The sequence below is a fragment of the Leptinotarsa decemlineata genome, unplaced genomic scaffold (genome assembly GCF_025532065.1).
Source record: "Leptinotarsa decemlineata unplaced genomic scaffold, Ldec_3_MD MMD2_tig00078422_RagTag_RagTag, whole genome shotgun sequence".
Taxonomy (NCBI): Eukaryota; Metazoa; Arthropoda; class Insecta; order Coleoptera; family Chrysomelidae; genus Leptinotarsa; species Leptinotarsa decemlineata.
In genome coordinates this window covers 8,548,444-8,566,989 of record NW_027412747.1, presented here as the reverse complement: position 1 = coordinate 8,566,989, position 18,546 = coordinate 8,548,444, and the positions used below count along the sequence as shown (strand labels likewise).

The following is an 18,546-nucleotide window of genomic DNA, read 5'->3' as shown; positions in this document are numbered from 1 at the left end:
ATAATGGGTAAAAGAATAAAACTTCACTCAGATGGTCATGACTACAAATCTAAATGTAGTTTTCAATGCTGAACAACTTTTCTAAATAACATTTTCTGAGATTTTTCAAAATAAGAGTACTTTACTCTGGTCTCGAAATCAAATATTTGAAGGCTTCTCGTATATAACGTGTGTTTTATTGTATTTTGTTGATGCATGTTTAGTTTTAGGAGATGCACAAACTTTTATCAAGAATAACTTTGTGTCAAAAAACTCTTAATAAATTTCCCATATGGTGCATACTTTGGGGATGACATTGTGTAAGAAATTACTTATGCATTTGTCTCTGTCTGAATTTCTCTCAGTATATTTACGGTCTTCGTTTCTTTATCAAGTTCTAAAATAATTGTTCATAACTTCATCATCTATTCATTGAGTTTTTAAATGATGAAATAACAATTCTTATCCAATGTATTCATAATTTAAAATACCTCTAGGCCAGAAATCACTTGTGTATGCTTCTGCTTTCATTTTATAATTCAATCCAATTTTGAAACGGTTATTGTATCAACTTTTCTGTGCTCATTTCGTTTATGTAAACTTGATTTTTGCTATAAGTTTTACCGTCAAAATTGGAGTTTTTTTGTTATTATTTCATCTGTTGTCACAATCTACCGTTGTTTGTAGGACTTTCATTAGGTTGCTTTTTTCCTGTACCTTGGACATTATTTATGTTTGCTTTAGATAAAACATGTTTTTCAAAGATGTTATTTTTTCAAGTATGAAAGTCTATTCTTTTATTCTTAATTGTCTACATAAATAGTTGGTATATTTCTTGCATATGCATTTGTTCCTCTTTTTCAGAATGCCGATTTTTTTATTTTGTCATTTCATAATGATGAGAATCACAGCACATTTCAATACCCAAAGCACAACATGAGTGATATACTTTCACACAATTTACGCCTTTGGCTGCATTTTTCTTAGAATATTTGAAGATTTTCTTAGAATGAACAACCATCAACACTATCCACCATCTTAGAAAAAAATGCTTTTAATTTGTTTATTGATTTTGAACATCCTATTGATATGGCAACTAAAATAAAGTCATGAATCAAAATAGTTTTCACCTGTTTGGGGATTTCATTGTTGAATTTATCCAACCGGACACTTTACTGATTTGAGAACCTTTTGGTAGTAGCAAAACTTTAGATTGAATAAACTGAAAATAACTATTTTGTACACCAAAACTTTCCTCTCTGTTGACGCCAAACAAATGTATGACAACTGTATGAAACAACGGTATGAAAAGAATGGTTCATTTAGAAAATCCAACATTTATAATCATCGTTCTCCTCTCTTGATTTTTCATATTCAATCATCAATGTGTAGATTTCTTCACACAATTTCTACAATACCAAAACGAACAAAGTATTTCGATAATAAAGGCGAGCAAATTTATTCAGAATTTATACAGAATCGTTCGGCAATCAATGTCGAAAGCTTGGCTTTGCAACTGACCGTCTGGGGATCCTTTTTTATCCTTTTTATTCATTTATTAGGTCTTCTATCATTTGAGGACAGTTCAGCCTAGCACACTGATGAGACCTTGGCGGATCGAAACAGCAATAGCTGTTGTTGGACCTCCAGCTCCGTTTTCATCTAAACTGAATCCATGATAATAATTATACAATTTTCACAAAGATTTCAATTTCTAGACGTGTTTCGCTAATACCGTAGCTTCCTCGGTAGAAATCAAAATATTTGTGAAAATCGTATAATTATTATCGTGGATAGTTTTACTATTTTCATCAAGTAACGGGTCAGTCCATTCATAATCTAAAACTAGAAAAGATATCTAGAAAAGGATATATTTTTTCGTGTCATTCACGTGACGTGGCGTTAACATCCAATGTTACTGTCTCTTGCTACGGCATGCATAGATAACGGCTCGGAGGATTTCGAAATTTGTGTTGGAAATTTCATTGATAAATTTGATAACTTTTGATTTGCAACGCTGATTTACAGAAACCAAACAGCAATCACTGATGGACTTTTAAACTTTTATAATAACCTAAGCATACATATTGTTGTAAATCATCCCCTGAAAAAGATATCGACGGCCGCCGCTAGTTTTCGTAAATCAATTGTAACGTGGCCAAGATCGCGCTCAGCTCGACTTGCGCTTCGCGATTGTTCTTGTTTTCGCTCGCATCAAGATACCTCCAGCGACTTCCCTATTGGCTTCGTGGATGATTCTATCAGCTTCCTAAGACTTCCACTACCCATTCGCATATCGAAAAGTATAGTGGGCAGTGCGATTCGAAGTGATTTAATAAGGCGATAGACATTTGAATACTACTTTGAAGTTTCAGTTAAAGTGTTTGATTGTATTGTCAGTGTAGCAGTGAAATAAAGTTATGCTCAATTGTACAATGTAGTCAATTATTGGCAAACCCATGGGAAAAATGTAACAATATTTACACTGTACTTTCTTTTATTATGAGAAAATTTTGCAGTAATCCATTCTGAATTTCTTTTTGGGGTGAAAAACAAGAAGAAATAAAAGCTGTTATTGGGTTCAGTTAAACGAAAAGTGAGCCATTTAATATAACTTAAGAAAGTTACAGTATCTATAAACATAGAATAAAAAAAACTTTTTGTCTAGTTTCTACTATGTTCTATTTTTTATTTTTATTTTCCACTTTTTATTAACAATTGAAAATTAAAACAACGATAAAAATAAAATAAAAACAACAATAAAAATTAATTAGCGCTCCGGGGCGACTTCATTGATTCCAGCGGCGCATTTGCTTTTTCAGCTGCAGGAAAACCCGGAAAAACCTGCAGCACCACATCATCTGAAAATCTTGATCTAAAAATGTCCTCTCTCTTATAAAACAAAATGTAGGGTGTCTCCAGAGGCTCCAATAAATTCAATGCATCGCCAGAACACTTCGTGACACGACTATCGTCGTGTCTACAAAATAAATAGATCATCAATCGAACAAGATAATATCTATAATCTCACTAGGTATAAAAAAGCGAAAATCGATGAAATCACTGCCATCTCAATCTATTGCAAATTTGATTTGTAGACTCATTTTGAAAAAAGTATGTTCATGATGTCATGAAAATCAAAGTGAAATTTATTTACAATAATACAAAATTTTCATGCTACTCTTGCTTCTGTGGTACTGGTCATGGGAAGATGTTTTCATGTTTTTGGCGGTTTCTTACTAAAAATAAAATGTAATGAGTACATTTCAAAAAATAATAATAAATCAACTTCTAACTGAAATCTATAACGATTCCAAGAAATGTTTTGGAAATTTTACCGTTCAAATTAAAAAAGAAAGAAAGAAATTTTATTGACCTCAAATTACAATTTCTGTTACATTCGAAAATATCTGCAATAACAAAATTTGCTCAAGTACGGGGATACAAAGGTTTACCTTCTATTGAGCACTTCCCAGCAAGCCATTAAATATCATTTCCCAGCATTTCAATACTATCATTTCAGGACATCCATTTGTATGCCATAGCTAAAGCCACTGGAAAGGATCTGTTCTGTAGAAGAAGAATCTGAAGATCTATTGGATTCCCTTCAGTCTTTGTTCAATCTGTTGAAGTTTCGAGTTTTGGAGGGTTTCGCTTGTCTGTTCAATTTTCATCTTTATCTCCATCATTCATCACTCAAGAGTTTCTAAAAATGTATTAAGATTTTTACTGATAATATTGTTTATTTTCCCAGGAAATAATGTTGCCTCAAACAAAGTTGGACTCAATTTAAATACATATACAACATTCTACTAAGCAGTAAAATCGGAGAGAATTTCATGATAACAAGCAGTTGGGACTTTTATTTGGGAAATAAGTTGAAAATTTGTCCATGCTACTGCATTTGGATAAAATTAAGGTAGGACTTTATCCAAGTTATCAATAACAGTAGTTATAAATTTATCATATATATGAGTAATATTCCGGAGAGGTGCAGTGTGACATGCTCTGGGTTGCCCCTTTCCTCTATGCAGACCAACGACTTTGTAGGTACGTGTGCCAGATACCCAACGAAAAAAACAACCCAGCTAATGCCGCCCAGAGACTTAAGTAAAACCATTAGGCACCTGTGCAACGTCTTCGACTTGAAAGATTCGTCGCAAGTTATTTCCCACTATGAAAGGCAGAAATTAATCTGACTTTATGATTAAGCTATGACTATCTGGAGTTATATTCGTTTGGTCGTGATACTCAGACGGTCACACCGTTCTGGAAATACCATGCCCGGTACTGACGATGGGGCAAATATCCCGAAACCGGTCTATCTGTTGGTCGGATTGACCAAACGAAATTAATTTCTGCTTTTCATAATGTGAAATAACTTGCGACGAATCTTCTAAGTCGAAGACATTGCACAGGTGCCTGATGGTTTTACTTCAATTCTCTGCGCGGCATTAGCTGGGTTAGTTGTTGTGTATTTTCTATAATGTTGTCCAATTTGGTACTGAAGAGCCTTAGGGACCGGAATATAATATATATATATATATATATATATATATATATATATATATATATATATATATACATATTATATATTATATTATATATTATATTCCGTGACATTCAAAATCGTAATTCATGAATGAAGTGTATGTATTTTCTATAATGTTATCCAATTTGGTACTGAAGAGCCTTAGGGCAAGTGTTTTAAGGCAAAACACCGGTGTATACCAGTTAGGGTGACAGTGTTCCATGTGAGTACAATTTATTACCATTCATTCAAAGTAGACCTCATGTGAATGATATCTGATTCTTATTCCTCAACAAATGTTTGATATACAAACTGCATAGAGAAAAGTATCTTCTGTATAATTCAGTGTTCATATAGAAGTATTTGTTTCGAAAGAATTTTTTCTTTCATGTAATTCAATTTTTATATGAAAGTAGCTGTTTCAGGAGGACTTTCTTTCAGTTTGTGTCTGAAAGTTACTTCTTTGCATGATCTACACATCCATGTATAGCGTTACTTATTTTCAAATTGATTACTTCCTTCCTTTCTTTGGAAGATTCTCTCATCCATTTTTTTTGTATCAGATGGAGTAGTAGAAAGTATATATATATATATATATATATATATATATATATATATATATATAGTAATAGTAATATTGACGTGTGCATGTACAACGCCCAGACGCAGAGACCCATTGCACTCAGTCCCACACGTTTTAATTTTGTGAGGTACTTGGAAATAAATGTAATTCTGAATACTTGTGAGGTAATGTCGATGAAAACTGCCTTCAGTCTTTTATGCAGGTAGGGGAGAATAGGGTAATGGAAGTCAGCGGGTAATGGGAGTCACCCTCACATCCACGAAACAATACGAGCGAGCAATGCAAAAATGATATCCCTACCCCCGCTACCCCAGCATAAATAGAATAACAGCTTTTAATAAAACCGAAATAAGTCTGTTCTTTGAGCTACTTGGCCAGCTGATGGAAAAACATAGATTTGTTCCAAAAAATATTTATAATAGCGACGAAACGGGTATTTCAACAGTTCAAACTCCTGGAAAAATTCTGGCTACCAAAGGACAGAAGAGAGTGGGATCGATAACCAGTTGGGAAAGAGGAAAAAACATCACTTTGATGTGTGCTATGAGCGCTGCTGGCGGTTACATACCACCGATGTTCATTTTCCCCAGGAAAAGGTTGACTCCTCTGCTCGAGAAGGATGGTCCAGCAGGAGCGCTTTACAAATGCTCGGACAACGGTTGGATTAATGAGAATCTCTTTCTTGAATGGTTGGCGCACTTTAAACAGCACGCTAAGCCGTCTGCAGATGAACCCATCCTTTTAATACTAGACAACCATGCTAGTCACATTTCTCTTTCCATCTACAAATAATGCAAGTCCAATCATATTCATATGTTGTCTCTGCCACCACATACGTCACACAGAATGCAACCTCTGGACGTTTCTTTTTTTGGTCCGCTCAAAATGCCCTATAAAAAAGAATTTGATTCATTTTTGAAAAACCATTTTGCAGAAAAGATAACACCTTATGACGTAGCATCGTTGGTGAGAAAAGCATTTAATAATGTTGCGTCTATTAGTAAAGGTGAATCGGGTTTTAGAGCTACTGGAATATTTCCACTAAATCCGGAAGTATTCACAGAAGATTTCTTCGCTGCAGAAACTCTCCAATTTGAGACTATTGTAATCCAAGACTGCAATGAAACTCTCGCAGCTACCAGCATGATTCCCAGCACATCAAAAGAATTTCACTCACCAGTTCCGAGTACTTCAAAACGAATTGATCCACTGGTTCTTGGAATGTCTGAACGAGTAGGCCCACTTGATTCTGAACCAGATATTAGATCACCAGCAGCTGGCACGTCAAATCAAATTAGTGCTAATTTGCATGATTTGATCAAGTTGCCAGATAAAACACCTGTTATGGATACAATAAAAGGCCGAAAGAAGCACCACACTACAATTTCAACTTCAACGCCAATCAAAGGAAAGCTGTTAGAAAAAGAAAATAAGAAAGTGAAAAAATCAGGGGATAAAGAAAAAGAAGAGATGGAAAGGTAAAGGTCAGGGAAAAAAGACTACAATACAGAAGAGGGGTCCTGTAAATGCAAAGCGCCAAGTACTACAAGAAGCAAATGAAACTTCTGTATCAGATGTTGACACTGACGCAGAAGATGCTGGAAACAGATGCACCTCATGTGGGCTATGGGCTCACGTGAAATGCACTGGGTGTAACTCAGCTGAAGGTTATGTCTGCGATATCTGTTTAAAAATCTGTTTTTCCGTTAATCAGTTGCCGCCCCCATATGAACGACAACTCTCAGAAGTTGAGAAACTTTTGCGAGCTAAGGACTAACGAGGTCTTACCTTTTATGTGTCTTACCTTATATGTGCTAGATTTTCTTTGACTCCGATTGCCCCCAGGGTGACCACCATTACCTTCATGTTGGTGTAATGGGAGTCAAAACTTTTTTTAAATTAATTTTATAATATCCAAAATTGATTGCCACAGAGGCTGATGATTATTTCTAATGACAGTTAATTAAGTATATGACGTTTAAAGGCGGTTGCAATAAATACTTTGTTTATGATTACACTTTTATTCGAGTTCTCGCTTAAGTGACCCCCATTACCCTCCTTTACCCTATAGAACGTAATTCTGGCGAATAGGCGCTCTATGTTCATGCATTAATTAGTGCATCAAGAGAGAAGTTGATAACCTATCATATGAGATATCGCTTGACCTCTGATCCTATTAAGCACTTGGGGGTTGGATTTCACCCCGCCAAGATAGTGGAAGTGAAATGATAGTCGACGGGTATGAGCGGATCTTTTTTCAAATGCTACTAATGGGAAACTAGCGACCCGCCCCGGCAACGTTCACAGCTTCTTTGTCAGTAGACAATACAAACATGTTTTCTTTAGAGGTTACTCTTGAAAGAGCGACATATATTTGGCCCAGTACCGCCGCTATGTTCCTGCATTTTGATTCTGTAATATCTTCGAAAATATTAATTCAAGTTTAACCTCTGAAAATATACCAGTATGAAGAAACAGTGATGAAAAAATAATTTAGTTTTGTGGACGAGGCTTTTTCCCCTACGGCTGGCGCCACAGTTGTAATATTTAAAAACCCTTTTTTTGCACATCTACAACATAAAACGAACCTACCTACATAATTTCAGCCTCCGAAAAAATAGATATATTCGAAGATATTTCCTTCAACTCCGACATTTATCAACTATCTATCAAATTGTTATTTACAGCATGTCTAACTTCATCAGCATCTAGGAAATATTTTTTTTTTATAAAAATGAAGAAGTAGAAAACCAAAACCCTTCTTTCCCAAAAATGAGTCTTTCCTGAAAATGAATCCCTTTCACTTTAAATAAGATTCCTATGACTGGGATTGAATCAAATAAATGAATGAATGTCATTACGCACTGTTATGGAATACTTAAGTAGATTCATCTCATTTGTGACATAAAAACGTAATTCTATGAGAGAATTGAGTGCTTTATCTTGTAATGTTATTCAGCTTGGCGCTTAAAAGGCAACACGGCAAGTGTCTTATTACGCAACAACGGATGTCTGTCATTGAGAATGACAGTGTTTCATATAAACGAAGTTTTACCTCTTTCATACACTATATTGTGTAGCAGTCCTTTGAATGATATCTGATTCAATTCCATAACGAATGTTTGGAGTACAAACTAAAGAGGAAAAAGTGTTTTTTGTATAATTCAATTCAATGTTGTTTCGAAAGTATTTTTTCTTTCCTGTAATTCAATGTCTATACTAAAGTAGTTATTCCGAAAGGGCTTCTTTACAGTTTGTGTCTAAGAGTTACCTCTTTGCATAATCTATACATCTCTGTAAAGAATTTATTTTGCTTTCTTCCTTTCTTTGGAAAACTCCCACAATTTTTTCGTATAATGATAGAAAAGTAGAAAGCCAAAACCTTTCTTTCCCAAAAATTGATCTTCCCTAAAATATACTCCTTTCAATTTAAAAACTATAATATATGCACACATATACAAATCAACAAAATATAAATGTTTTTTTCTCATCACATCATTATTATTCAACCAGCTGCGCAACATATTATCATTTCTTTCTTGAAGTAACTTGTCTTTCCCTTGGAGATAAATATATTTGCATGTACAGCTGCTTCTTCCTAAAAACAAAACAGAACATTGATAACTGTTGAAATTGTTTTCAAATGGTAATATTTTTGGATTTTACAAAAGAACTTCTAGCATACTTTCAAAAGATGCCATTTTTTATTCTATTTTTGGTAATATATTCCAAATATAGTTTTTAACAGAAGCGTTACAGATTCTGAACAATTTCAAAAAGGTTTCATAAGGTTTCATTTTTTGAATGAAGTTTCTGATTATTTTGTGATATTTTTTGTAAATAGTTGTTCCATGAATTTTTGTTGGTTTAACTCGGATTGAATATCACTTAGAAGTGTTCAGTTCATTTTTGGAAAAAATGAATTGTTTTCTATAAACTGTTTTCACGATAGAATGAATTTGATTAAATAATCATTATAAAAATTTGCTCATTACTTAACTCAAAAAGTGCTGGAAAAATAAATATACATTTTATGTGAACAACCACAATTTGAAAAGAAGCAACGTATTGTTTCCCAAACTTATGACACATCTAACATTTAGGACTTTGAAAATTGTTCCTTTTACAAAAAAAAAATGGAAATTTAATATTATATAAGAGGTAAGTGGAAAGTTATGGCTCTTTTGTCTTCGAATAAGAATTAATTCAAAGGCCCACAGACGGTTAGAATTATTAAATGTTCAGGCAGTGGATGTATATATAAGAAATTAGATCAAGTTCTGCCTCACAGATTGAATTGATAGATCTGTTGTTTTCTATACAGCATATTCAAGAATTTGTTTTTGAATGCAACACTATATTTTATATCATAATTGGGGTTTTCATAAAATGTCATGGTAAAATATTGTATTCTGGATAATTCAAAATTTATAGTCTATGGAGTAGTAATTAAGAATTAGATACACTTTAAATAATAAAACAGGCACTGATGACCTTTGATGCATTAAAAATTATGTTGAATCTATTCTCAATGAGCTCAAATGATCACATATAGTATTTTTCATTCTGAGAGGATGATCTGTTGAGCACCAAATTGTGCAACTTTTTATTAGAATTTTGATCAACACGTTTTTGGGAAGAGATAGTCAATCAAAACTTAATACTTACATTTAATCTTGTAATTATTAGACAAACATTATAATTCGCTTAGCCTGAGTGGCAGCCTCAAACCCAGACTATTACTATCCAGCAAAAAGGGTAAATTATCGATATTTTGCTTCGCGTTGGAGATACCGAAATAAGTTAAAACCTTTTTTAGGTAATTGTTACCTTCCACAGTCTGAAAAAAATATAAAAATTATAATGGAGAACTTTATACAAGTGTAGAAGGGCAAGCTTTTTAGTTTACCCCGATAAGTTACTGCGTAAAAATCAAAGTATTTTTCACAAAGAAAAATCTTCTATTAATCAGTAACTTATCGTATTTAACAATTTTGCCTATCAAAAAAAATTATTAAGAAATTACACTTATCTTTTACGTTTCGGAGGCCAAAATCTGCCTCTGTCTTCAGAAATTGATAAAAAATAAAAAATTCGAATATATACGCAGTTATTCCTTTTTTGATAGCTTATTTCTTTACTTCTTCGACAGATGTCAACAACATTGACATAATTTCATATTTCAAAACTTCAAAATTTCAGTAAATTATCAGGGTAAACTAAAAAGTTCGCCCTTCTACACTTGTATAAAGTTCTCCATTATAATTTTTATATTTTTTTCAGATTGTGGAAGGTAACAATTACCCAAAAAAGGTTGATAAAAAAACAATGTTTCCTCCACAAAAAATTACTTTCGTTGAATAAGTTAGAACCATTAATTGATAATCGTACTTGAATACAAAATTCGAATTTTGCATTGAAATTCGGTATGTAGGGTCAAAATCGATTTCCAAGAAACTTTTTCAAATAACTTATTTCGGTATCTTCGACGCGAAGCAAAATATTATGAATTTGCCCTTTACGTGGGATCGCTGTAGGCTGGTTTTAAGGCTGTTAATTGGACGAAGTATTGCGAAATGTGCGGCTCATGAAGATCGATGCGTGTACAAAAAATCAATCAACTGCAAGTCACAGTCATCAGACCTATTTGAGTTCAGATATAAGAGAAGCCATTTGTATTGTAGAATTACCTCACATAATCAATATATCAAGTAAGTTATCATCTAATCAAAGCCCCACTTCTAAAATGCAAATTATAATTTCTTAAGAAAATGTACAAGCACTAAAGGAAAGGTCTGTTGGATTGGAATATAGATTATATTCATTTGTAAAACAGTTTCGACATCCAAATGGAAGGTAAAATAAAAATTCAAATGACTTACCTCTCGCTCTAGATATAATACCTAAGCCAATGGAATTCACAATCATAATCAGAGTTTCTTTCAACCTCATTCTTCATGAACTCTTCCTTGAAACCTTTCATTTCGGGAGGACTCTGGGCAGTGGGCGCAAAAACCTTGACATCAGTATCACACCCACCGGAGCAAATAATAGGGAGGTGTGGGTGAGGTTCAACATACATTGCCTAAATAATAATAAAAATAAATATTTAAAATATCAATTGTTCAAAAGTAAGCGATTTAGTAGCGCAAATAGAAGCAAGCCATAATCACTAAACTGGTTGTAGTAATATAAATATACAGTTCTTACCTCAAAGTGCGCAGTGCACAATGAACAATTTCACAATTACAGTATTTTCAATAAAAATCTAAACACTTTCTAAATCCAAAGCTCATCAAGTGCTACCACAAAAGTTTACCATATATCTATCAAGGATACGTCTCCACGCTATAAAATGTCACAGCTCAGACTCGCGACAATACATATTTTACCTCTTTGTTCAATCTAGGAAAGAGGATGGTAGAAGATGAAACGTATTTTTAATTGAAATGGTTATTTTCTACATTTGACAAGCTGTATACATATATATATATATATATATATATATATATATATATATATATATATATATATATATATATATATTTGATTGATGCAACTAATTTTCCTTTATTTTGAGTATTTCAATATTAAATTCTACAAAAAGGAATTGAAGTTTTATATCTTCTATTAATTATCTGCGAGCACTTTCGACAGTTGGTAGTACTGTCATCTTAACTCAGGTATTTCAGGTACTTTAGGTAAATTTGCTTGTATTTGTTGTGCATCAGGTACTCTTCTTCGTGTTAGATCTTCTCTAGGAATGTGTATGGTTTTGTTTAATTTATTGAATGTGAGATCTTGTTGTGTTTTGATTTATACTTGTTGTTGTATACTGTATATCTCGTAGACAAAGACCAAAACGGGATATACAGTATACAATGCTCGGACTGCAACAAATTCTATATCGGCCAAACCAAGAAAAAACTGATCCAAAGGTACAATGAGCACAAAAAGGCACACATAAATCCAATAGTATATAAATCAAACTTCGCAACACACGCCATACAAAACAAACATAATTTCCCCCCACCAGAGAACATAAAACAAGTCAATGATGCAACAAATTTTCCTATATTTTCAGTAATTTAATATTAAATGTAAGTCACAAAAAGGATTTGAAGCTTTATAACTTCTATTTAATTATCTGCGAGCGCTTTCGACAGCTGGTCGTACTGTCATCATCTATGCTCTACTCAAACTGAACGTGTCATCCTGTTGTATGTCCTTTTATACGGTCCGAACGCCTCAATGCAGGTACTCCAAGTACTTTAGGTCAATAATCAGAGTTTCTTTCAACCTCATTCTTCATGAATTCTTCCTTGAAACCTTTCATTTCGGGAGGACTCTGGGCAGTGGGCGCAAAAATATTGACATCAGCATCACACCCACCGGAGCAAATAATAGGGAGGTGTGGGTGAGGTTCAACATACATTGCCTAAATAATAATAAAAATAAATATTTAAAATATCAATTGTTCAAAAGTAAGCGATTTGGTAGCGCAAATAGAAGCAAGCCATAATCACTAAACTGGTTGTAGTAATATAAATATACAGTTCTTACCTCAAAGTGCGCAGTGCACAATGAACAATTTCACAATTACAGTATTTTCAATAAAAATCTAAACACTTTCTAAATCCAAAGCTCATCAAGTGCTACCACAAAAGTTTACCATATATCTATCAAGGATACGTCTCCACGCTATAAAATGTCAGAGCTCAGACTCGCGACAATACATATTTTACCTCTTTGTTCAATCTAGGAAAGAGGATGGTAGAAGATGAAACGTATTTTTAATTGAAATGGTTATTTTCTACATTTGACAAGCTGTATACATATATATATATATATATATATATATATATATATATATATATATTTGATTGATGCAACTAATTTTCCTTTATTTTGAGTATTTCAATATTAAATTCTACAAAAAGGAATTGAAGTTTTATATCTTCTATTAATTATCTGCGAGCACTTTCGACAGTTGGTAGTACTGTCATCTTAACTCAGGTATTTCAGGTACTTTAGGTAAATTTGCTTGTATTTGTTGTGCATCAGGTACTCTTCTTCGTGTTAGATCTTCTCTAGGAATGTGTATGGTTTTGTTTAATTTATTGAATGTGAGATCTTGTTGTGTTTTGATTTGTACTTGTTGTATACTGTATATCTCGTAGACAAAGACCAAAACGGGATATACAGTATACAATGCTCGGACTGCAACAAATTCTATATCGGCCAAACCAAGAAAAAACTGATCCAAAGGTACAATGAGCACAAAAAGGCATACATGAATCCAATAGTATATAAATCAAACCTCGCAACACACGCCATACAAAACAAACATAATTTCCCCCCACCAGAGAACATAAAACTCATAAAACAAGTCAATGATGCAACAAATTTTCCTATATTTTCAGTATTTTAATATTAAATGTAAGTCACAAAAAGAATTTGAAGCTTTATAACTTCTATTTAATTATCTGCGAGCGCTTTCGACAGCTGGTCGTACTGTCATCATATAGGCTCTACTCAAACTGAACGTGTCATCCTGTTGTATGTCCTTTTATACGGTCCGAACGCCTCAATGCAGGTACTCCAAGTACTTTAGGTCAATTTGCCGGTATTTAGAGTACATCAGGTATTATTCTTTGTGTTGGATCTTCTCTAGATTTACCGTTTGTTTCTAGGAGTGTGTATTGATTTTTTTTAATATATTGTGTGTTTTGATTTGTACTTGCTCCTCGATAAGTGATTTGTTACTATTAAATTTATGGATGTTTGAGTTTTCCCAAATGTCCATGCGATTTCCCTTATTAACTTGTTTTATGAGTTTTATGTTCTCTGGTGGGGGAAAATTATGTTTGTTTTATATGGCGTGTGTTGCGAGGTTTGATTTATATACTATTGAATTTATGTATGCCTTTTTGTGTTCCTCGTATCTCTGGATCAGTTTTTTCTTGGTTTGGCCGATATAGAATTCGTTGCAGTCCGAGCATTGTATACTGTATATCCCGTTTTGGTTTTTGTCTTCTTCTTTTTCATAGTTGTTCATTTTTTGTGTTATTTTCATGTTTGGCTTGTATGTAATGTTGATGTTCAGTGGCTTGAAGACTTTTGTTAGTTTTTTGGTTTGGTGTCCTACGTACATAAATGCTGTCCATCGTTGTGTTGTTTTGTCTGTTGGGGTGGCTTGATCCTTGTTCTGTATTTTTTATTTGATTCTGTTTTCTAATTTATCTATTGTCTTTTAGGTGTATCCGTTCTCGTTCGCTCGTTCGGAAAATCATATACCAAATGGCGAACGAGCGAGAAGTTCGAACCGTATAAAAGGACATACAACAGGATGACACGTCAGTTTGAGTAGAGCCTAGATGATGACAGTACGACCAGCTATCGAAAGCGCTCGCAGATAATTAAATAGAAGTTATAAAGCTTCAAATCCTTTTTGTGACTTACATTTAATATTAAAATACTGAAAATATAGGAAAATTTGTTGCATCATTCAAATATACGACAAAGGTTAATGCAGTCAAGCTGCTGGAAAATAATTCCATGAAAATCAAAAGATAAATATATAAGTACTTTCTGATCATTCCCATATCGATTTCAATTCAAGAGCCACCGGTAGACAGCTGTTTCAGCCTATTGGGCATCGTCAGTACCGGCAGGCGGTCCTCGATTGAAGACAAAATGTGAAAAACCAGAAAAGTACTTGATAAAAATAGCTGCGTAAACGCAAGTGAAACATAAGTGGAACCACCTATTGGTGTGACATACAAGTCAACTTGCCAATTTTTTTATGTCAGTGTTGGTGGTTTAACCAATCAACCGACAACTGCGGTGGCAGAAATTTGGTAAGCTAAGTTAGTTTTCCATTGGTAATTTGTTTCAGCTGATTTGGTAACTTATTATAAAACCTGATTACATTGTACCATGGGGAGTTCTCATATAATGAGGTTTTGTGTTGTGGAATTCTCAAAAAAGCTCCATGCCGTGTATTATGTTCGTGTTCATATCCATTTGTCACAAAAACCGATAAGTTATCATATCTCATGTTGTAAGAACAACCTAAAGAGACAAATATATTATCTATCTATCGATCTATCTATCTATCTATGAGGGTTAAAATCTTTTTTTCTATTAAAATAGGCCGGCAACTATCTCTGAAATTCAAATTAAATATAAGTCTCAGGATTCTATTCTGAGCCACAAAAAATCTATTTAAGTCTCTTGCTCTTCCCCAAGCCATGATATTCAAACTAAGCCGAGAGTGAACCATTGCGTAGTAAATATTTAGGAGGCCTGCTTCATCTAAACTGGGCTTCATCTGCCATATAGCATAAAAGGCTTTGTTTAGATTTGCACATACATGATTAATTTGTTTTCCCCAATTTAGGTTGGCGTCAAGATGAATACCCAGGAATTTTACTTCTGTGGACGTTTGCAAGTCATCAATTTCGATAACGTCGTGGGGTCGCCATTTCCTGTAAAATTTCACGGCCACTGACTTTGAGGTGTTAAGGATTAGTTTATTTCTCTGACACCAGGAGCTGAAATCATCGATAACGGTCTTTACGTTGGAAGCAACTTGTTCAACAGTTGAACCTGATATGGTAATGGTAGTATCATCGGCAAACATTGTAACATAACCCGTTGTTACATGTTGAGGCATGTCGTTAACATATAGGAGAAAGAGTACTGATCCGATAACAGATCCTTGGGGACACCAAATTTTAAGGCATGAGAATCAGAAAATACATTATTACAAGAGACGTACATAGTTCGTCCCGTCATGTAGGATTTGATCCAATTTATGACGTTAGATGGGAAATTACATTGTCTTATTTTTTCAAAAGAAATACTACGCACACTGTATCGAATGCCTTCGATAGGTCAAATAATAGTGATAAAAAGCAGTGATGGGCATAATCGAATGATTCTGAGAATCGAAAGATGAGTACTCGAGTGATCCCAAAAATCGAAATATTCGAATGAAATCACTCGGATACTACGTCACTCGTCACTCAACGATTTGATTCGAGATCCGGCGATGCAAGCAATAAGCACGCAATCACTCGATGCTCATGAGGTCATGTGCCATGTGAAACGCCCACATTAATTCGCTTCAAGGTTGCTATTTGCTTGAAGGCAGGAATCGTTGAATCGGCTATAAATGAACTGGATTATTTTATGAGTTAGGATTGTTTGAATTTGTCGCACTGAGAATACAAACAGAGAGCATTGAAATTAAAACAGTGGCAATAATTTTTGAGTTTGGAGGATTGGAAGCCGTTGCAACGAAATTTCTGTTATTACTCATATGTTCCACTATTTTTTCTTCTCTTACTTATTGTGTAGTTGATACCTTTATTCCGTTATTATTACTGTTTTGATATTGAACAATGTGGCTTAGAGCTAAGAGATCTATTGGTTGTGAACATTTTGACAAAACAGAAAATGGTCTCAAGTTCAGTGCCGAATTTGCAAGAGAGTTCTCAAGTTTTTTGTAACACTACCAATTTAAACCAACATATAATATATTTTCATTTCTGAGGACTTTTATTTTTTGTTTATGTTTTCAATATATTTTAACAAGCCACCATTAAATTTCAATAAAGTTCGTACTTGTAATTATTCAAAGTTTATCGTCAACAAATTTCTGAACATTCACCACATCCTACAAACATGTGTCGGTATATAGGCCGGCACTGCACTGGTGCGTAGAGGCGCAAGACTAGAACACTATTTTCGACTATTTCACTCACTACTAATTTGATTCGATATTCGATGCATACAACATTCGAATGATCTGAATCGTTCGAATGATTCCATTTGACATCCCGAGTGATTGCAATAATCAAATGACCGATTATTTTTAATTCGAATGATCCCATGTTTGATAAGAAGTAGTTATTATTATCAATTTGAGTGTAAATGTAATCGAGAAGATGGTAGGAAGCTGTTTCAATGGATCTCTTTTTAACAAAACCGTGCTGAGAGGTTGAGAGTATGTTGTTGCTTTTCAAGTAATCGGTTATTCTGTTTACTATTATCTTTTCTATTAATTTGGATAAGGAACAGAGCAGCGATATTTGCCTGTAATTGTCAATTTCATTTGAATTACCTTTTTTGTGGAGAGGAATCACAAGTGCCTTTTTTAAAACATCAGGAAAGATTCCTTGCGCGAGAGATTGTTCTATAAGAAAAGTTAGTGGTTTAATAATAGCGAGAAATATATGTTTGATAGAAATAATGAAAATTTCATCCATACCTGAGGATGATTTGTTCTTCATTTCATGATAACTTTCAAGCCCAATAAAAGTACAGTCTCGAATTTCATGTTGGAAAATCCAACTTCAAGTAAAAACTTATAAATAATATTCATCTGATGGATGTGTATTTTTGCCCTAAAAAAAAAAGAATGAGTACTCACCCTTTTTATATAACTATAATCTGCTTTAATCCACTGAACTATAGATGTGGTATCTTTATCCCAGAAAAATAAGTGGCCCGTACAAGATCCGCTAACGACAAACTCTGAATTAGGCCCAAAAAAATTGGCATTCAGCATAGCCAATGAATAATTATGGCGTCCAAAGTATTTTTTTAAGAATATTCCCGGCTTTGAGTTGACGTCAAATAAATATATTTCATCGTCGTTATATGACGCGAGAATTTCAGTTCCATTGTGATTGTATTCCACGGAAGTCACAAAAATCCTACGGGTTGCTCGATCCTGCAAAGAATATAACATATTTATTAGTTCTATCTGTAATAATTATAATATAGAATACCTCCTTGGAGGTATTCAAAAAGTATGCAGTCAATTATGTATTCAATCTACAGATTTATGCCTTGTATGTTTGTTAGTTTTTAGAGTTGGTGTTGGTTTTGATTGTTTTATTTAGCATTTATGAGTAGTTTATAAGTTGCTTTTTACGATATGATAAATCATTCATAACATGTATAACTTGATCTATTCCTTTATCTCAAGAAACAAATCTGTAAAGAAAATACAAAAAATTTAAACACAACAATACTCAACAAAAAAAGATTTTTATTTTTTAGACAGTCAAAATTAGATAATGATGAAAAAATTAATGCTAGTGAGAGTTCATTTCTCCCATGAAAAAAATCTTCAATAGTGAGAGTATATTTCTCCAAAAAACGTTTCTTTCAATTTGTTTTTGAATTTATCTAAGTAATTTGTATGTTTTATTTCTTCTGGCAACCAATTACTAACAACCTCTTGCTTCAAACTGAAAGGAGAGATTAAAACAGTTTCATTCTCTTGTAAATAACGCTTCAATTACAAACAGCTATATTTCCTTTGACACACGTCGAAAGAATGAAATGTCCGTCTATTATATTCCAAAGTCTACATGAATATACATGTTTACTGATAATTCAATTTGGCCTCCTGCCTTAGCAATGACAATCAGGCACA

The 18,546-nt window shown here is 33.5% G+C and overlaps 1 protein-coding gene across 8 annotated transcripts in view; it reads right to left on the bottom strand.

Annotated features, from left to right (window-relative positions):
* Positions 1-2,559: 2,559 nt before the first annotated feature.
* Positions 2,560-18,546, bottom strand: part of LOC111504946 (DDB1- and CUL4-associated factor 8) — a 59,241-nt gene continuing 43,254 nt past the window's right edge. For 5 of the 8 annotated variants that reach the window (XR_012468333.1, XR_012468332.1, XR_012468334.1 and 2 more), the window contains 3 exons: positions 17,533-17,835; positions 10,976-12,531; positions 8,516-8,691 (listed from right to left, as the gene is read on the bottom strand). Coding sequence is in view for 2 of the 8 variants with exons in the window: in XM_074186262.1 (XP_074042363.1) it covers positions 5,903-5,983; positions 17,533-17,835 (384 nt within the window). In the remaining 6 variants the exon portion in view is untranslated. Of the gene's footprint in view, positions 3,219-3,325; positions 3,686-5,163; positions 5,984-8,515; positions 8,692-10,975; positions 12,532-17,532; positions 17,836-18,546 lie in introns of those variants that run through there. The other 3 variants (XR_002722066.2, XM_023159673.2, XM_074186262.1) reach the window with 3 other exon arrangements.